General features: G+C 49.9%; 1 protein-coding gene across 4 annotated transcripts in view; it reads left to right on the top strand.

The window, feature by feature from the left end:
* Positions 1-177: 177 nt before the first annotated feature.
* Paxip1 (PAX interacting protein 1) overlaps positions 178-21,052 on the top strand; it is a 55,890-nt gene continuing 35,015 nt past the window's right edge. The window contains exons 1-7 of one of the 4 annotated variants that reach the window (XM_029570480.1): positions 178-251; positions 2,288-2,422; positions 9,249-9,292; positions 11,484-11,547; positions 12,576-12,730; positions 12,833-12,839; positions 18,060-18,173. Coding sequence is in view for 1 of the 4 variants with exons in the window: in XM_017801722.2 (XP_017657211.1) it covers positions 9,423-9,425; positions 18,060-18,173 (117 nt within the window). In the remaining 3 variants the exon portion in view is untranslated. The other 3 variants (XM_029570481.1, XM_017801723.2, XM_017801722.2) reach the window with 3 other exon arrangements.

Below are 21,052 nucleotides of genomic sequence, written 5' to 3'. Positions count from 1 at the left end.
GGGGGCCGGCGCGGTGCTGGCGAGCATCCGGCGGGTCGGTGCGGAGCCGGGCGCTGCAGCTTGGGGGTCCGGCCGGGGTGGGGGGTGGGGCGCCCGGGCCTCCCAGCCTCAGTTTCCCTCCTGCGGACGGTAGGTGTGCAAATGCACCGGCGGGAGCGTCTAATGCCCCCCCCCGCCGCCGGGGCATTGTGGGTTCTCAGGACTGCGTGCGTGTGGTGACCGGCTTGCACCTCGCCTCGCTCTTTCTCACGGTACTTTCCCCAACATTCCCTTTATCTTTGCCGTATAGTTGCGTCTGCATCGTGGTTCATGATGTCATAGACAGGCGCCCTAAGAGTCGTTGAAGGGAAGTCCCTTGGGTCCCCCCCCACACTTAACTTTGGGGCGCGGAGACTTCTGTTCAGCGTTAAACAGGTGGTGAGTCCAGAGTGATCGACATGTGTCACTGTGGCCTTTTCCGGAATTGATCACCCCTGCTTCCCAATTTTCTCTTCACTTAATTGTTCCTCATTTTAGAACTTTGGCTCTTACGGGGCACTTGACCCAGTGCCACCTGAACCCAAGAACACACTCAGCTGAGTGTGTGTGAAGTGTAGGTGCTCACAAGTGTCCCTGGTGGGCCCTTGTCACAGGAAGCAGTTTATTTTCTACGAACTTTAGAGTCAGAACACCCGTTTTCTGAATCTTAAAATTTATTTTTTTTATTCTGTGTGTATGCATATATTGCCTGCAGATAAGCACACTTCTGTCATGCAGTGCCCCTGACCATTGGATCCTCCTGGAACTGAGTTACCAAAGGTTGTTAGCCGCCATGTGGGTGCTGGGACTCAAACCTGGGTTCTCTGGATCTTGTAACTGCAGATTCAGGAAGCATGGAACCTGGTGTCATGTGCACCTGAGTGCTGGTTATGGAACTGTGGTCGGTGCTGTGGGGCAGCTCATCTCTGTAGGCCACTGAGGATGACGTCATCCCCGTGTCCCTCAGTAGCTGCTGAGCCTGGGCATAGGCAGATGTTGCTTCACCTGCTAGGAATCGGGATTTATGTACTTTGCAGTGCGTCAGGATGGTCACTGGCAGCAACGAGGTAGACTTGGTGAGGCGGAATGGGCTGCGGAGTTGGGAAGGCGGTGTCACTTGATTTGGGAGTCTTCAGAACTGTGTTTTCACAGTTTGGCGGGAAGGCTCTGCCTTAGAGTTTGTGAGCGGGTACAGTGAGGAGGACGGTACAGTGAACTGTTGTTTTGGGAAATTGTCATGAAAAGTTGACCTGAGGAGAGAGGCCTGGGGTGTAGTGCAAGGCTTTCCTAACTGGAGACCTACCATCCGCTGTCACATGGCACCAGGGAAGCGACCTACATGGACATTCAGGCAGTGCCCTGGTCGGTCCATTCCTCGGGGTGCTGCACTCTGGCGGGCTTCGCTCTGCTTGGGCCCTTCTGGTTACTGTCTGGCTAATTCTGTCACTTTTCCTCTTGCTGCTGATACTCAACTGGGTTGTCAGGTCTGGGTGCATGATCAGCCCACCACGTGTTCCTGTGCTGTTAGCTATCTTTCCATAAGGTTTGGTGGTATCACTTTGCTGTGTGAAATCCTCCTGTGAGTTAAGGACCCTGTTGTGCATAGCACCCAATACTGTACTGTTGGTGTTCCCTCTGCTTGGTGCCTGGAGTGCTGGGCCTCTCAGTGCATGTGTTTTGCCTGGCTGACACCCACAAGTCACTATTCTGCCGGTAGAGCTCTTCCTCCAGAAACTTTGCCTGTCTTTGGTAGAACTACCCATCCCCAGACTTTGGGTTGGAGGCCCAGGACAAGGCCCTGTAGACCTCAGCAGCTACCATTGTGTCCTGGCCTATTCTTTCTGTCTGGAGGACAGCAGGGGCTAGTGGTTGGCTGTGCACCTCAGTGACTTGATCTGAGTGTCACATTTGCTGCTTGTTAGTGTGTCCAAGTGTCTGGTTGGTTTTATCACCCAGAGGGAATGGCTTTGTTCTGTGTAGGAGATACCAGGTATTTGCTGTGACCAGGGCTCACTCTGTAGCCATGGCTGGCCTGGAACTTGCTTATGTAGACCAGACTGGCCTTGAATTCACAGAGATCTGCCTGCCTCTGCCTCCTGAAAGCTGGGATTGAAGGAATGAGCCACCACGCCTAGCCTGATACCTTGTACTTTTATTAAAAATTTCTATCATTTCTAATAATTATAAATATAAATTTCCAATTCCAGGAATTGGAAAGACAGCACAGTATTTTCCACTTAAATTTGTGTTGTTTGTTGTGTTTCATTAGGTTATTCAGCTTCTTAAAGCTGGAAAAGCCAAGGAGGTCTCCTACAACGCCCTGGCCTCACTTATCATCTCAGAGGATGGCGACAACCCAGAGGTGGGAGAAGCCCGGGAGGTCTTTGACTTGCCTGTTGTAAAGGTCAGTAGAGAGTCCAGGTTGAGCCTTTCCGTTTACCTCTCACAGCCCTGTCTCAACCCCTGGCCTGGCCCTCTGCAGGCCTTGCCCATGATCAGCGGGTTAACTGGGAAGCTGGGAGATAGACGAAGCTGGGACTTCTCAGTCTCCTCAGCTTCAGGGCTGGAGGCTCGTGGCCATGCAGAGCAAGGTTTCTGCATAAGTAGTCCTGGGTCAAACGTTCCACCTGCCGTAGAAATGCTGCCCTCCTGTCTCTTCTGCCAGCTCTCCAGCCCCAGAGACCTGTCCAGGAAGTGGCTCCGCTGCCTCATGGGATGGGCGTTTGCAGGTCAGAAAGTGCATTTGATTCCAGAAGCCTCTTAAGGGAGAGAGAGGAGGGTTCCTTCCCCTGGTGGCCGTGGTCCTGATCTCTGCTGAGCAGCTGAAGGAAGGAGGCTGTGCTCTGCTGCCACCAGACCATTATGACGAGAGTCACAGTACCAGTCACTCTGCCTACCTGGTGGCCCTGGGCTGCTCCCGGCCTGCCTCTGGACACTGTTGTAGAGTGTGGGGCCTCGGCTGGTAGTCCTGGGCTGCTCCCGGACTGCCTCTGGATACTGTTGTAGAGTGTGGGGCCTCGGCTGGTAGTCCTGGGCTGCTTCCGGCCTGCCTCTGGACACTGTTGTAGAGTGTGGGGCCTCGGCTGGTAGTCCTGGGCTGCTTCCGGCCTGCCTCTGGACACTGTTGTAGAGTGTGGGGCCTCAGCTGGTGGCCCTGGGCTGCTCCCGGACTGCCTCTGGATACTGTTGTAGAGTGTGGAGCCTTGGCTGGTAGTCCTGGGCTGCTTCCGGCCTGCCTCTGGACACTGTTGTAGAGTGTGGGGCCTCAGCTGGTGGCCCTGGGCTGCTCCCGGACTGCCTCTGGACACTGTTGTAGAGTGTAGGGCCTTGGCTGGTGGCCCTGGGCTGCTCCCGGCCTGCCTTTGGACATTGTTGTAGAGTGTGGGGTCTTGGCTGGTGGGTACTTTGTTTAGATTTTTCTAGCCCAAATACTGTACTATCCTGTGAGAACTGTACCGGCAGCGAGTTAGACCATTTGCTTTTAAGTTTTGTTAATTTCCTGGTGACCCTGGTTCCTACCTGTAGTAGACGTTGCACCCCGGCTAGTACCTCTGCTGTTTTCCCTTGAAGGGCCGGTGTTCAGATGATCCCCGTTCTGTAGTAACAGGAGTGAGGCTACTGAGACCAGGCTGAGAAGCTGGCTGGCGGTCCCCAGTGTCTGGGCTCTGGGACACCTAGGAGGCATGACGTTTGCAAATGAGCCTGAAGGTGGATCTGCCTCAGGAGTCACAAGAGGTTCTCTCTGAACTCTGAGGAGGCTGCTAAGTCAGGACAAGTCACGTGGTAGTAAATGCAGAGCTGCATGTGCACAGCAGCATGTGTGTTGCAGTGCTGCTCCTGAACACTGGGTGCTTTACCTGCAGCCCCTGGTCAGGCCTGCTGGGAGTCTGGCTATGAGCAAGGGCGACTGTTTCTGGTCTGCATTTTGGTCTCTGGCTTGCTTTCTCGTAGACCTGGAGCTGTTGGGAATTAAAGTGACTGCATGTCTCACACAATTTTGTAGTGAAAAGTTAACCTTATGAACATACTTTTTGCAACCTAGGTCACTGTCACCGGACTCTTAAACATGTTGGACCTAAGGCTTAACCTTTTGGAGTAAATACTTCGTGGTCCCCCTTTGGTATCCTGAAATAAAATTCCTATGTAAGATAGCTTATTCCATAATTTAATAATTAGGGCTGGGAGATGGATGACTCAGAAGGTAAGAGGGCTTGCTACTTGGGCATAAGGACCTAAGTTCTGCTCCCCAGCACCCGTGTAAAAAGCCACGTGTGGCCAGTGCTGGGAGTTGACAGGAGGGTGCTGGAGTTTTCTGGCTACCAGCCGAGCTTCATGGTCAGTAAGAGGCCCTGTCTCAAGAGACTAAGGCAGCACGGTGTAGTAGTGCACGCCTTCAATCCCAGCACCCAGGAGGCAGAGCCAGGCAGATCTCAGTGAGATCGAGTCCAGCCTGGTGTACTTGGCAAGTTCCATGCCAGCTGGGGCTATAGGGAGACTCTGTCTCAAAAAGACCAAAAAAGAAAAAAGAGACCTTGACAACACCTGCTGGCCTTGACACACATACGCACGGACGCACGCGCACATCGTACACGTACAGAGTTGTATATAAAGGGCTGAGGGCATTGCTTAGTGGTCGAGCAGTGCCAGCATGTTTAAGGCCCTGAGTTCTATCCCCGGCACTGAAGCAAACAAGAGCAAACGTAAATTGCCGAAGCTGCTGAGCCGTGACGGGTAGAGGCGAATGAGTAAGACTGTAGTCCCCACATGAGAAGCCAGGGTTGGCCAGCTGCTGCCGGAAGTGCAGGCAGCTTCATCCCACACAGGGACCCCCGGGCAGGCGGGAGGCTGAGCAGACCCCATCCCACTTTGCCCACTTTGGCTGTAGTTGAATGGATGACCCATGTCAGCATCTCAGTGCACTTAACGTGGCAGTGTCTGGTTGCCCAGGGGCTGTTGTGTAGGTGGCAGGTTCTTGGTCTCCCTGCACTTGGGGCTCTTGGGGCCCTTCTTTCCTTATTGAGTGAACTGAGGCCTGTCTTACTCCGATCATGTTGCAGGTGCTGGAGTTGGAAGGCTGAGGTCTGGTTTCCAGAGGCAGGCTCCATCCTTAGCCTGGGCCTGGATATTAGATTCTATAACACAGCATCCTTATGATCAGTGAACATCCCCCCCCATCATTTACACCCAAACTTTAAAAATTTTCTTCCTTTAATCTTTCATGTATGTGTATTGTGTCATGTCCAGGTGTAAGTGGAGGTTGTGTGTGCCGTGTGTATGAGTGGATGTCAGAAGAGCCCCCGGTGTCTGTCTTCATCTTTCACTTGTTTGAGACTGGCTGATTTTATTTCTCTGCTGCGAATGTCAGCAGTACATGAGAGTCAGGGATCCTCCTGGGCAATTGGAGCCATGGAATTACAGGTCTGCACTGTAGGGCCTGGCTTTGTGTGAGTTCGGAGGGTCTGGGGTCAGGTCTTCCTGTGTGAGAGTCAGGGATCGTCTTGGGCAGTTGGAGCTATGGAATTATAGGTGTGCGCTGTAGGGCCTGGCTTTGTGTGAGTTCTGAGGATCCGTCCAGGGTCAGGTCTTCCTGCTTCTGAAGCAAGCACTTTACCCACTGAGCCATCATCCCAACCCAGAGAGAGAGAGAGAGAGAGAGAGAGAGAGAGAGAGAGAGAGAGATGCAGGTGCATTGTGTGTGTGTGTGTGTGTGTGTGTGTGTGTGTGTGTGTAAGACAGGATCCCACTATGTAACCTCGCTGGTCTGGAACTCAATGTATCACTGAGACCTTCCTGCTTCTGCCTCCTGAGTGCTGGGATTAAAGGTGTGTGCCACCATACCTGGCCACTAAAATAGTTTTTTTTCAATTATTTTTATTTTACGTGTATGAGTGTATTACTTGGAATTACGTGTATGTAAGTGTACTGTGTGTGCACGTGCATATGCGCGTGCATGCATTGCCTGTAGAAGCCAGAACAGAGCGTCAGATCCCCTGGAACTAGAGTTACAAATGGTTGTAAGCTGCCATGTGGGTGCTGGGATTCGAATCCAGGTCTCTGGAAGAACAGCAAGTGTTCTTAACTGCTGAGCCATCTCTCCAACCCCTAAAATAGTTTTTTCTTTCTTTCAGACTGAACTGCATTTATTTAGCAACAGCCTTTCTGTGGAAAACGCAGGCTGTGTAAAGGTGGGAGGGGTTGGTGTAGGTTTTTTTGTATTTTTAAAAATTTTTTATTGAAGCTGGGCATGGTGGCGCATGCCCTTTGATCCCAGCACTCGGGAGGCAGAGGCAGGCAGATCTCTGTGAGTTCAAGGTCAGCCTGGTCTACATAGCGAGTTCCAGAACATCTGGGGCTACAGGGAGACCCTGTCTCAAAAAGACACCCCCCCGAAAAAAAATATTTTTTAAATTGAATTTTTGTGTATTTCATACATAAAATCATCTTTATCCCTCTTCCCCTTTGGCACCTCCCATCCCCCCCACCCCGGAGTTCATTCTGTCATTTGTGTTAAGGCCTATCATGTAAAGTTAGTGTCCCAAGTTCATCCACCAGGGTCTCATCAGCCTATCTAGAGTCTCTTCAAGAAGATCAGCTCTTCCTCACCTAGCAGTAATCAGCTGCCACTAATTCTTCGACTAAGAGTGGGGCGTGCTGTCCATTTCCACAGTTCTGTGCTGGGTTTTTGTCTGCCTAAGTTTGCATGGGTCTTGTGCATGCCGACACCATTGCTGTAGGTTTGTATGAGAAGGTCCCAGGCATCTGTAGAACCATTTCTGTATGGTCATGTACCTCCTTCCTGGCTCTTACCTTTCCTAAGATAATTTTTATAGAAATATTTTCTCTGTGGCCTTGGCACTTGATGGCAAGTACTGGTTGTGCCAGCTCTCAGGCTGTGTTTGCTTTGGGTCAAGATATTCCTTATTTATTTATATTTTGTGTGTATGAGTATTTTGCCTGCATGTATGTAAGTATGCCACGTGCATGCAGTGCCTGCCGAGTCCAGAGGAGGTTGTTGAATCCCCTGGAACTATGGAAGGTTGTTAGTCAACATGTGGGTGCTGGGAACCAAACTCTTGGTCCTCTGCAGTCAGTGCTCTTAACTGTTGAGCGTGTTTCTAGCCCTGCTTTTTTGTTTTAATTTATTTTCTTATTTTTATTTATGCGTCTGTGTGTATGTGCGTGTAAATGTGGGTACCTGTGGAGACCAGAAGAGGATGTCAGATCCACCGGCACTGGAGTTAGAGGTGTTTGTGAGCTGCTCTGTGTGGTACTGGGAACCGAATGTGGGTCCTGGGGAAGAGCAGCCAGCGTTCGTTGTGCACCTGTGAGCACTCTCCAGCCCTGCTCCTTTGCCTCTATTTCTGCTCTGCTCTTCCACTGTGCCCTGAGCTGTGAGTGTTCTGGCTGGCGTGCCTGACTGCATGTCCCTCCTCTGCTTGGGCAGACGTGGCAGTAGCTGCACCAGTGGTCTCTGGGAAGGCTCTCTAGGGCTGAAGACCGGTCCTTCCTAAAACTGCCAAACACACTCTGGGGCTCTCCTTTCCCTCCCACTTCACCTCTTACACAGGATGCCCTGGTTGTTCTGTCACTCCAGGCTCCAGCAGCCTTCTCGGAGCAGACACCCAACTGCAGCACTGCTCGAGGGACTGTCCCGTGGAGCCCAGTGGTGGGTCCTTGGCGTCCAGTGTCTGGCTTCTGGTGTCCCTGTTGAGAAGATGCTCTGAGTTCAGAGCTGGTCTCACAGTGTGTTTTTGTGCTTTTGCTTTATCTCGAGATGTTATTACCATGTAGCCCAGGCTGGCCTGGGTCTGTGTTATTACCATGTAGCCCAGGCTGGCCTGGGTCTGTGTTATTACCATGTAGCCCAGGCTGGCCTGGGTCTGTGTCCTCCTGCCTCAGCCTTATTCACTGTGTGGACTACAGGTTGGTACGTCAGGCCTGGCCGGTACAGCGCGGTGGTGCTGGCTTAGTGCTTAGATTTGGTTGGAATTTCCCCAGGATTATCAGAAAACAAGCCATGTTGGATAAACCCATGGAGGGAAGTCAGGGGCTTCTTCCTCCTGAGAGTCAAACTTCATCCATCAGCCAAAGCCTCTGTTAAAATTACGAAGTCACCATGAAATAATTATTCCAAGTACAACCAGTCTTTATTTTATAAACTATTTTATATTCCTGTCATTAAAAATGATTGTGTCAGTAGCATGGTGGCACAGGTCTGGAATTCCAGTGCTTGGGATGCTGGGGCAGCAGGGTCATAAGTTCAGGCCAGCCCCAGTTACATACTGTGTGAGCCACATGATATTCTGCGTCAAATTAAAAAGGAAAAGAATTGTGTATGTTGCTGAAAAAGTGCTGTCTAAGCACACATTCCCTGTTGGAGGCCCACCGAGGTGGACCGGATAGTAGTCCGAAGATCACCAGTGTAAATCACCAAGTTACTGAGAATTGAGACTGTATCTCTGTACAAAACAGATATCAAATGAGTGTTGAGGACGGTGCTGATGACTGAGGGGGAGTGTGTGGAGGCTACTGGGCTCTTACACTTTTAGATTGAAATTTCTTGAACTAGAACTATTGGAACAATAACTGGTTTAATTTAAAAAAAAAATAAATATGGCAGTACTCGGGAGGCAGAGGCAGGTGGATCTTTGTGAGTTCGAGGCCAGCCTGGTCTACATAGTGAGTTCCAGGACACCAGGACAGCTCGGGCTATAGGGAGACCCTGACTCAAAAAGACCAAAAAAACCAGAAATAAAATAAATAAGTACATAAAAAATGAGAGAATTTTCCAAGAATGTAAAGGACCCCAAAGGTAGCAATTTATCCTTCAATGAATGTGAATTTGGAATTCATGAGATTAATAGTTTTTTTTTTTTTTTGCTTTAAAAATTGTGTCTCCTTGGCTTAATATAAACCCAAATGAAAGCAGAAGCCAGCGACCTTGTTTGCTTGTCTCCTGCTGTGGTGGGGTGGGCAGCGGCTTCCCTGCTCACAAGCTCAGTGCTCGAAGCGTGTGGACCACGGTCAAGTGCCTATCCCTGGTGTTCACCAGCTGCGGAGGTGCCTGACTTGGGACTGAGTTTGGAGCTTGGATGTTAACACCTGGTCTTGGCCATGAACTTTTGTAATGCGTCACAACAGGACCTTTTAATTCTAGACGCACAACGAGGGACGTGTGCCCTTTCGATGGTGACGGACTGCACGACCTGACGCCTTCTCTTCTTTTTCAGCCTTCCTGGGTGACGCTGTCGGTGCAGTGTGGAGCGCTCCTGCCGTATCCTTTTCTGGGCTGAGGCTGGGACAGAACTGCGGGTTTAGAGGGCAGTGACCGTTAGTGGGCTCGCTAGCTGGGGCCAGCTGTTCCCTCTGCGCTTTCTACCCTACTGTCTCCTATCCTGTACGGAATGGTATGTACCCAATCTCGTCCTTCCCAGGGTCAAAGCTGTGATGGCAACTCTGGCGAGGACCGAGGAGCACGAGTTCTAGTTCTTTTCCGCTCTATGTAGTCAAAGGGTAGTTGTAGAATTCTGTAGTCCAAGCCGTGAATGGCTTGAGCATACTGGGAAAGAGACCACGAGAAGAGGTTCCTGGTTTCACAGTAACTTAATCTTTAATTCCATTCCATGGGAGGTTTATTAATGCTCCACCCCCGCTCAGCACTTGCTCTGGAGGCTGAAAATGGAATGTTGATGAAGACCTTGGCTTGGGCAGAGGATGGAGCTCAGCTGGTAGAGGGCTTGCCTAGCATGGACCATGTGCTGGACTTATCCCCAGCACTGCATAAAACTGGGCATGTTGGTGCACGCCGCTCATCCCAGCTCTCAGGAGAGTCAAAAGTTTAAGGTCATCCTTGGCTGTCCAGCCTGGGCTACATGAGACCCCATCTCAAAATGAAAACTAAGCAAACTGACTGCCCTGTGGCGCCTCCTCCTTGCCCGTGTTGGCCGCATGGCATTTCTCACATGTGACTGTCCTATGCTGGGTCATGCGAGGCCTCTTCAGGCTTGCTGTTTTCTCCTGGCGGCCCGGCGGCTTCTGGTTCACTCTGCAGGGATGAAGCTTCTCAGGGGTTGGGTCAAGCTGAGCCTGATTTTGGCAATCGCTTAATTAATCTGATGCATCCAGGAATGGTGCTGGAGTTCAGGCCTGGGCAGGGCTCGCCGTTCACCTGCTACTTTTGCGGCTGCACTCCGCCGCTCTTGTGAGGGCTCCTGCCCCCGTTGGGTCTGTCACACAGGGATGTCACTGCAGGATGGCACACTGAGCATTGGCTGCGCAGAAGCACACGTAGAGCTTCAGCAAGCCCAGCTCGGCTCTCACTTTGCTCCAGAGGCAAAAGAGCTGAGGGACGGTGTTCTCTGCTGTCTGCTTTGTTTCTTTATAAGCATAGTGCTTGTTCTCAGAGAGCGGCAAGGTGGACGGTTCTGAAGTGGGGGCACGTTTTCTGTTCTGGGTCTTTTTCTATTCTGGCTCTTTCTCTGCACATACCAGACTTCCTTAGGAAGCTGTCACCTCACCCAAGGTCTTGCCTTCTGTCCATAAGAAGCCTAAAGCCCCAAAAAGGGGCCCCAAGACTGGCAGGCGGTACATCTTGAGATTTCTTGATGTCTCCTCAGTGTTTAGGAGAGAATCTCCGAGTTAGATAGCGAGGTGGAAATGTCTTGGGTGATGGAGCAGAGGACTTGGTGTGCTGGATCCCGGTGTGTATTGCAGACAGGGAAGGCTCAGATATTTGTTGGACCTGTCGGTATACCTGAATGGCTGGTTCAGAATGGTCATTTTGAGTCTGTTGATCATAGTCCACCTGTTTCAGTAGGTGTCCTTCTGCTTTGAGCTCCGAACAGTCCAGTTTGTGGGAAACCAGCTGCTGTGTTGGTTTGAAGACTCCTGAGAACACTACTAGGCACAGCAGGCTTGAGAATGAACTCGTTACCTTCCCAGTCAGCTGCAGAACCAGGAAGGATCTTGGGAATTTTGTATTCAGATCCTTATCTCTAAAAAGGGGATCCTGGGTCTCCAAGTTGTCATGCCTGAGCTCACAGAGGTGGTGGTGACATGTGGGCTGTTGTAGGGGGACTTTTGTGTAGCACAAGCGACACCTCTGCCCCATTCTGTAGTACCTGCCATGTTGCTTTTCAGATGTGTGTCCCCGTGTGCCTATTCCCATGTGTTCCTGTGTGTGTGCATGTAGGTAGGCCGCTCGGAAGTCGGCATGCTTTCGCATGAATGCCTTCTGTCCATCTTAGTCACGATGTGAGTGGAGAGGTCGGATCTTACCATGTGCTTTCCTGAAAGCTGTTCACTTCCTCCCGTCTGCTCTGCGGTCTCTGGTCCTCTGGCCTGTCTCACTTTCTAAGTGGACTGAGTGGGCGGGAGGAGGCAGGGATGCCCGGTGGCCGCGGGCATCTGGAGCACAGCCGCACTCACTCATCGTATCCATTGCAATCTTAATGACTGTCAAACAGAGTAAATGGTTTTTCTCCAGAGTCATGTCAGATTTTTTTTGGAATCACTGCCTGCCTTTCTCAGGTAAGCACGGTTTTCTCTATGACAGCTCTGAGTGCTCCTGCCCTTGGACCTGTGACCCCTTGTTACCTAGCTCTGTGTTTCCTAGAATCTGTGTACTCCACCATGTGAGAGCGACTTCTGGCACACTCAGAATAGTTAAAGGAAATTAGTTTAAATAGTTTAAACGAAATTAGAAGATGGCAAAGAAAATCACTCAGAACTGTAGTCTTTCACATAGATTAGTAAGAAAAAAATAACACAGACCTTAGCAGATAAATCTAAGCCGTGAGTTTACAGTTTGTAAAAAGGAATTACATAGAATTCTATCAAAACATTTGATAGGCTTTTTATTCAGATGAACGTTTTAATGACAGTGAAATAAGAATCTCTGCCTGTTGTATTTGTGACTGTGTATTCGTTGCTGGTGAGGGTGAAGAGGCACTGCTGGCAGGGGTGTGAGCCGAGACTTCCAGAAAAGAGCCTCCAAGTAACTGCTTCCCTTGTGGTGGTTCTCTAGGGTTGGAAGCTTGGAGTAAGGGTGGACGCGCATAGCATTTATCAGATACTAAGGCAGGCCGGGCGCGGTGGCGCATGCCTTTAATCCCAGCACTCGGGAGGCAGAGGCAGGCGGATCTCTGAGTTCAAGGCCAGCCGGGTCTCCATAGTGAGTTCAGGCCAGTAGGAAGCACACCACTAAATGTTTAAGAAACCTATTACACACACATGTAATAGTTAAGGTACTTTTATGTTCTATGGAAATGGGTTGAGTGGGAAAAGCTGGATACAACATTACATCAATCAGGTAGAGCAGGAGGGACGAGAGTGTTGATAGTGGTTAATTCTGGGTACTGAGAAAGGTGGCTGTTGTTCTAAAAAGTACATCTTCAGTGTCTCCTCCTAACCCCAGCTCAAAAGCCCAAGCTGTGACAGCAGCTGTCAGTCACAGAGCTGATAGTCTTTAGGCTCATTTGGAAGGCTTGGAGTATTTGCTAGAACTGGTAGTTAGGCAGGAGAGGGCACGGTGGTGAGAGCTCCTTCTCTCTGTCCAGCGGTCCCCAGCGGTCCCACTGCCTGCCCTTGGCGCCTGCGGGTCTGAGGAGCTGGCCCGTCCTTCCTCTCTTCAGGCCTCTGAGACAGGAGCAGAGCAAGGCGCTTACGAGCTGGAAAGGACACAGCCTCGCCTCTTCCTCCCTCAGCCTTGCAGGTCGGGACCAGGGCGTGTTGGGTCACCACTGTTAGGTTGTTGGCCAGACTTAACCTTTAACACATGATGTTGCCAGTCTGAGTGTGCACCTCCCTTGTCCAGGCAACGAGTAAGTAAGCTTCTCTGCAGTTCCTGTGCTTTCTGTGTCTTATACATCTGGAAGTTTGTGGAGTTCCAAAGACCTCCCTTTTGTTCTTACCGCGTTGCTTGACGCGGACCCTTAGACTTGTTTCCTTTTGTTTCTTTGAACAGGAATTTATTTTTCAGTTTTTTTCTCATTAAATTTTTTGATTTTCTTTTTTAGTTTTTTTTTGTCTGATATAAATGTATATTTACATGAGGGTGGTCTTTACAAGCTGTTAAAATGCAAACTTTTAAGTACTGAGTGTTACGGTTATATGCAATTTTTATTTTCCGTATACTTCTCTGTACATTCCAAATTTGTAACCAACACACCGGAAAACCGAAGGAGAGAGACATGTCCATCATCGCCGCCTTTCTGGTCCTCTGTGCTTTGGCTACAGCGAGTGCTGTTTTCCTCATTACAGTGGCAGTGGCTGGATGCCCAGGCTCCACAGGCTCTGCCTCGTCTAGACGGGGTTCAGATTCAGTGAAGAAGGAACTGGAAGGCCACTTTGAGTTGGGGTGGGGAGGATGTAGGTGTGAGGTACAGCAGACTTGACTTGGGGGAACAAGGAAGTCAAACATAGGTGCATATAAAATGATGACAGGGTTTTAAATGTGGTAATTAGATATTACTTAGTATCAACCCGCGTTGAACACTAGAGAACACACTTAGGCTTAGAAAGACCAGTAGATTAACAGTGGTAATAAATGTAATACTTGGCATCATATAATATGTAAAATGGGGTTACAGCACACATGCCATGCTTATAAACGTATGTTGGGTGAAGCCAGGTAGCCCAGGTGTGACCAGGTGCTTTAGAAAGGAGGGTGTTGTTCTGGTTTGGAGGGAGGCAAGACCTGACAGGAGTGCCGTCTAGGTGGGCCAGGAGGACACAGCAGAATTGGAGTGGACCAGGAGGAGGGGGTTTCAAGTAAGTAAGGTTAAGAGAAAGTTGGGGCTGGTCTCAGACTGACCAGGTGGTGTGGTCCCTGCAGAGGGAAGATGGGGCTGTAGGACAGGCAGGGGAGACCAGGGAGGACTGAAACCAAGTCCTGGAGCTTGGGCTGGGAAAAGAAGCCCCCGGGTGCTTCCTTACATACATGTTCAATTTTGGACTATAAACGTTTACATTAGAGAAATTGGAAAACAAACAAGATTAAAGTCACTTGTGATCGGTGTATGTAAACCAAGACTGGCTGTGATAGAGGTCAGGGTAGATATCAGAATTTCGCACCACTGGAGAATTGGAGGTGAAGATTGGGATCTGTGTTCGTAGGCACAGCATGGACCCTAGCAGTGAGGGGCTCGCAGGTCTCGGGGACTTGTAGGTGTTCTGCACAGACTCAGAGTGGCCTTTGCCAAAGTTCAGGGCCAGATTGGTCATGGCTTTAGGTTGGGAGCTCAGGGCTCACTGATGGACAGTTGCAGAGCTTGCTGTGTGAGGGACGAAGGTGGTGCTGGTGTGAGGCCCAGGATTCCGGGCATCCATGAACTATCTAGACTTAGGAACGTGGAAGGGAATTGTCAGTCTAGGAGAGAGGAGCCAGTTGCCTTAGGGGAGATCATTGGTAGCGGGCACAGTTACAGAGATTGGTTGCAGAGCTTGAAAGTCAATGTACAAGGGCAGCAGCAAGGTGTCAGCTCAGCCAGATGATGACAGAAGAGTCGGTCGGAACAGGTCGTGTTTGTTTATATTACTGGAAAACGGCCCTGGGTGTGGATGGGCTCTAAGCACGAGTGTGTTGTAGCAATGATTGTGTGTGTTCCTTCAGTCTTGTTCTGTGGCCCACAGACAGAGAAGAGAGGGTGACCAGTGAGTCCGAGGCCCTAGCTCACCTCAGGCAGCTGTGCAGGCCTCTAAGTGGTTTTGGAGCCTGGGCTGAGGGGAGCGGGAGGTCAGCCTGGGGTCAGCCTGGGAGATGGGGAGGGGGATACCAGAGGGGAAGCCACTAGGCGAGGCAGCTGTGGGCAGAGTACACAGTCCAGGCACTGAGATGGGGGTGGGGTCCTTTGATGGGGTTTCAGGAAAGGCCTGTGATTTAGAGAGAGGTCTGTTTGTCCACTTCAGCGCCAAGGTAGCAGAGTGTTAATGGGACTCACCTTGTCCAGGGCAGGGCTGGGTGGTCCACATGGTTAGCAAGACCACTGACGGGTTTACATCATCTCAGCAAATTCATCAAGTAAGCAAAACCACACTCGGAGTCAGCTGGGCCTTTGTGGGTCTCTTACCAACACATTCATCACTTGGCTGGATTCAGAATCACTTAGGTGTCTATGGACCTCTTAACATATACCCCCAGCACGTTTGTCACTTACTGAGCTGAGCTGAAATCCCAGTGTATCCTGGGAGAATAGAAAGCACTTTAGGATCAGAAAGGTCTGAGTAACACGAGGACTGATGAGCCTTCTTTGAAGAGACCCTGCACATGACAGCTCAAGACAGTATCCTTGGGACGCTAGTGTTTTCTGCTTGCTAAAAAATATTAATTTGGTTTTAAGCTGTATTAACAAACTTACAGTGAAGGGACTTGGGGTATATGTTAATTCAGAAGTAATTCTAACCTGAACTGGCATGGACAGGCCGGACATAGCTAAACATGTGGTCCAATCAGTGTGCTGTAACCAAGAAAAGTGCAAGTGTAGAGACAGCACAAGGGACAGAGGCTCGAAGACTGTGGAAGGCTCGGTGCCCCTGAGGAATGCACATGCACGCATGCATGAACATGCTTAGACACATCACCTGGCCAGAGGAGTGCTTGCTTTGTGGGTCTCAGTGACACGGCTCTTCCCATCAGGGTTGTGATCCACACTGGAGCTCTGCCAGGGAGAGGGGGAAGAGAGCTCCTGCTCGCAGAAGTTAGAAAGCGCAGCTCATCTGCCTTCGTGCTGGTAGCAGTGCAGGCCAAGGCCTCGTAGATTCTGAGTAGATGTTGGGGGTGAGGACAGGCCTCATGGAGAGCCTAGCCAGGAGCGACTCAGAGAGGAGCCTGGAAGTGCAGTTTCTTGGGTGCTACCCATGTGCTCTGCACTGGACCTGGTTCCCTGAGAAGTAGCAGCAGCTCAGGACTTAGGAGTATGAGGAGCCTGGGAAGGGAACAGAGGGCACTTTTTAATGACTTTAGGTAGGGTCTCATGTAGCCTAGGCTAGCCTTAGGTTGGTCTGTAACTGAGGATGGCCTTGAACTTGTGGTCCTGTCTCTACCCACCTCCCTAGTAGAGGGATTATAGGCCAGCTGGGAGGAAGCATCTGATGAGTGTAGGGATGTATTCCCAGGGATCAGTGGGGACTCTGCTCTTTGGGGACAAGGGAACCAAAGAGCAGACTATTAGGGTGTGGCTAGTGCTCTGACATCTGTCCACAGTGGAGGTACATGGAGGCGACAGGAGGAGGCTGGGGCAGGAGCTTGGCACAGGGAGGCTTAGCATGCTGAGGATGGCATTTAGATGCAGCTGGCATAGTAGCTTCAGGGGCCAGGAGGCTGGAGAGCTGGGTTCAGCCTGGTGCTGGAAGGGGACGGCAAAGCGTCAGAGCCGGCAGGACCTGAGAACAACGGCTTAGAAGAGAAAAGCACTTCCCCATGCAAAGCGAGTGCTTTTGAAAATTTGGAAAATACAGAGAAGTATAAAATGAAAATAAAGGTACCCACAGTCCTTCACCAGGATGTCTCCAAACCTGTGGGGACAGAAAGAACCTTCTAATCCCGTGGTTGCAGATGCTCCAAAGCTGCTTCAGGTTTCGTTCTAAGTGCGCTCTGCATTGACACCAGCTAGTTAATAGAGACAGCCACCCGGCTCTCCTGGGTGCTCCTTCCTCCCTGGTGGGCTTAGCACAGTGCCACGGTGTGTGTGCCTGTGCCAGGCCGCACTCACTGTAGCCGTGAGCCAGGTGGTCCTTACCTGACACGGCCACTCCGGTCTTTAAACCGCATCTAGATTAGGTTTTACACTTTTTTTAAAAACAAAGATTATATAGTGCTTCACTGGATCAATGTGTTGTCATATAATTAAACTTAATTCTTCATGTGCTGTAGGAAGAGTTTTTGTGAAAGTCCCGTTGCTGTAATCTGCCCCCCTCTTCTGACATGCCAGTGGGTGGTCAGCAGAGAGATGGCACGATGTGAAGATGACCTGAGAAGGCTGACATGTTCCTGGTAGTCACAGATTGGCGTGGAACACCCAGCAGGTGCTAGAGCATCAGTGTGAGGTGTTAGATGCCTGGACACCACACATTGGCATCTAAAAAGAGATTAGCTGTTTGTCAGTACTTTAAAAAAATAAATGCAACAAGCCCTGAGGGTTCCTTGGCACCCATAATCCTCAACTTAAAATAGATACACCCAGAAAGTTTCCACTGTCTATACGGTTATCGTAAGGTTAATTCCTGGTGTTCCTCTTAAGCATCTCTTTTTTATCCTTCGGGAGTTAGTTTGCCTTTCCCAGATGTCCCTCCTAGAGGAGCAGCAGGCAGTGTGGTGTGGAGTTGGGCCTGGGCCGACACATCCAGGTGCTAGGTGCCAGGGATCTAGTTCCTGGGTGTCCTTTGTGTGAGGGAGGCAAGTCCTGTGTTCTGAAGCACAGGGCACAGCTCCTGGCACATAGTAAGTAATAAAGGGCAGCGTTTGCTGTCCAGCACAGGCCTGTCCACAGCGCCTGCCCAGCCCTGTGAAGCACAGACTCCCTTTCACATCCGCTTTAGGTTTGTCATGTTAAATGATACCTGTGTTTTCCCTTTGGCTCTTGTGGTTTTATCTGTGTCATAATTATTCATTTTGAAGGCAGGGTTCTTTGTAAATGTGGTTGTGATGTTGCTGTCATAAACATTTTCAGAACTGATGGGCAACTGGAATAGTTCTTTTCTGCCTTGTTTTGTTTTTCTGACCATTTTTGTTATAGACTGAATTAATCATTCAGCCTTTGGGATGTAGATGGAAAGTTTTTAAAGTGATTCGTGGTGTTCGGGATCTAACCCAGGGCCTCACAAATGCCGGGCAAGCTCTGCCACCCAGCCGCTTCCCAGCCCTGGGTGTGAGCGTTTGCTCACTGGGTGCCTGTGGCATTGCTGAGAGCGGCCGGCGGCAAGTGCTGCTCCTGCTTGCGCCCCGACATCCTTGGGCAGCAGCCCCCAGCTCCTTTGTGGAGGCAGAGTGGAGATGGAGACATGGCGGGATGGACGGTGATGTCTGGTTTCTGACTCTCTGCCAGGTGTCGCCTGAGGACAGAAGCGCCCTGTGGGCTCTGCTCACGTTCCATGGGGGCAGCTGCCAGCTGACCCTCAACAAGAAGTGCACACATCTGATCGTCCCGGAGCCCAAGGGGGTAAGTGCCTCGTCAGTACCTCGTGCCCTTGGCTTCTGCTGTGCTGCACGTGCAGTGCACAAGTGCCTTTTTAAAAAATTTATTATTATTTTACGTGTATGAGTGTACTGCCTACATGTATGTGAGTGCACTTGTGTCATGCAATGCCACGGACGACAGAAGAGGACTTCGGATTCCCCTGGAACTGGAGTTAAGGACAGTTCACAGCTGCCATGTGGGTGCTGGGAATCGATCCCGGGTCCTCTGCAAAAGCAGTCAATGCTCTTAACCGCTAAGCCATCTCTCCAGCCCCGCAATGCCTTTTTAAAGCGCCTCTTCAGTAACTAGGCTCTGTTTACAGAAGCTGGTTGTATTCCGTAAGAGGTAAGACTAAGTTACAGTATGAGCCAGATATGTCTGCTGATAATAAGGAAACTGGAATGTATGTTAGGAAGAAATAAATCTTTGTAGGGCTAGGGGTGTGACTCAGTTGGTAGAGTGCTTGCCTAGTACCACAAAGCCCTGGGTTCCAGTCCAGCTCTGCATAAGCCAGGGATGATGGTGTGCATCTGTAACCTAGCACTTGGGAGCTGGTGGCAGGAGGATCTGAAGTTCAAAGTCATTCTCAACTGTTGGATAAACTCTAGGCCTGCTTAGGCTGCATGAGACCCTGGCTCAGCAACAGCAAAACATCTTTCTAATTCAAGTATTATAAAACCCATCTATTTATTTATTTATTTTTAGATATTTTATTATTTTTATGAGTATGCATGTATTGCCTTGCCTGCATGTAGGTAAGTGCACCCCTGTCATGCAATGCCCGTGGAGGACAGAAGAAACTGTCGGATCCCCTGGGACTGGAGTTACAGACAGTTGTTAGCTGCCATGTGGGTGCTGGGATTCGAACCCAGGTCTTCTGTGTGTTCATTCATTTATTTATTTGGTGCTGGGGTGTAAGACTCAGGCCTGGTTCATGCTAAGCACATACTTTATCACCTGGTACCTCATAACCTTTAAAAGACCTTGCATAATGTCTCATGATGAGCATGTGTTTGTTAAGGTTTTTGATAAATTCCCTTAATAATCTGGGATATTCCAGTAGTATGTATGTTGGTAGGCTCTGGGCCCTCCCCTTTAAGCACTGGTGTGGTTTGAGGGATTGTGCTCTTGAAGTGGGTCTTGGGCCTCTTTGGAGAAGTGACTGTCTCTTTCCCACACTAGCTCCCTTCTCAGTGTTCTGTTTGAACAAGCTCCCTGTCGGACTCTGCTCCTGAGGTAGGGAGCCATTGCTCTGTGGAGAGGTTTTGGAGTGAGGTTTAGTATATTGATGTAGTTAACTAGTCTAATGTACTAGTCTAAATGTACTGTCTTTACATTTTAAAATTATTTTTTTACTTTTTGGTCTTTTTGAGACGGTGTTTCTGTAGCCCCAGCTGGCCTGGAACTCACTATGTAGACCAGGCTGGCCTGGAACTCACAGAGATCCACCTGCCTCTGCCTCCCAAGTGCTGGGACTAAAGGTGTGTGCCACCATGCCTGGTTTTTAAATTTACTTTTGACCTGACTTCACTTTGTCATTGTTTTCTGTCTGGGTTCACTGAATCAGAAATGCAGAAGGAAATGTATGTTGTCAGAGACAGGGAGACTCTGGAAGGCAGACGTGGCCTTGTCCAGCCTAGTTTCCCAGCTGTAGAAGCTTTGAAACAGCAGAAGAGACCACGATTCCTGCCTATCACAACAACTTCCTGAGCCCGAGCCCTCAGAGCTGGAGAGTCTGGTGTAGCTCACCATTACTAATAAGCTCTTCTTCATAGGAAGAAACCTTTTCTGTGGAAATTCATGGATGGGCTTTGTCCTAGTTAGTGTTAACTGTCACCTTGACAACAGCCTAGTGTCATCTGAGATGGGAGTCTTAACTGAGGGGCTTCCTACAACAGATTGACCTGTGGGCATGTCTTGGGATTTTTTTTTTTGCTTGCTAACTGATGGAGGGCCCAGCCCTGGCAGGTGGGCCTGGGCTATAGGAGAAAGCTAGGTAAGCACGGGCCTGTGAGTGAGCCAGCAAGCAGTTTCCTTCATGGTTTCGTGCGTTCGTCATGATGGGTTGTGACCTGGTTGTGTAGTCCAGATTAAACCCTTTCCTCACCAAGTTGCTTTTGGTCATGGTGTTTATCACAGCAACAGAGAAGAAACCAGAACAGGATTCTTAGTCATTTAAGTAAAGAGTTTATATTTTGTATTATAATCTCAGTCATAAACAGTGTACTGTGATTGAATAATTAGTGCGTCTTTGATTTCATGTCTCCAGTTTGAGAAGTGAAGTTCATAACTTTTGTAACAGAGTGAATACTTCTAAAAAGTTAACCCCAGATGGGCATAATGACATACACTTGTGACCCCAACATTCAAGATGCCGAGGCAGGAGGATCAAGAGTTCATGGAGGCCTGGCAAGACGGCTCAGTGGGGAAAGGAGCTTGCTGCCTGGCCTGAGATCTCTGGGACCCCCGTGGTGGAGAGAGCCGAGTTGCGAGTTGTCTTTTGAGCTCCACTAGTCTGCACACCAATAAGTAAATAGTTGTAGCTGAAGAAACAACTGGGTGTGGTGGTGGCACAGGCTTAAATTCCAGCACCTGGGAGGCAGAGGCGGGTGGGTCTCTGTTAATTCCAGGCCAGTTGGGGCTACAGGGAGACCCTGGTTTTTTTGTTCTTCTTCTTCCTCCTCCTCCTCCTCCTCCTCTTCCTCCTCCTCCTCCTCCAACCCCTCCCCCTCCCCTTCCTCTTCCACTTTTAAAAGTCAGTATAGGTAAATAAATGAGTCAGTTTTAATTTAGGAGGAAATACATGAATGGAACCCGTCAAATACTTTGTTGCAAAATCCTTAGTCCTTGAATTTCAACCT

This window comes from Nannospalax galili, unplaced genomic scaffold, assembly GCF_000622305.1.
Source record: "Nannospalax galili isolate Female #2095 unplaced genomic scaffold, S.galili_v1.0 scaffold302, whole genome shotgun sequence".
NCBI classification, from domain to species: domain Eukaryota; kingdom Metazoa; phylum Chordata; class Mammalia; order Rodentia; family Spalacidae; genus Nannospalax; species Nannospalax galili.
Note: the sequence above shows the minus strand (reverse complement) of the source record. Positions and strands in the feature narration are given on the sequence as shown.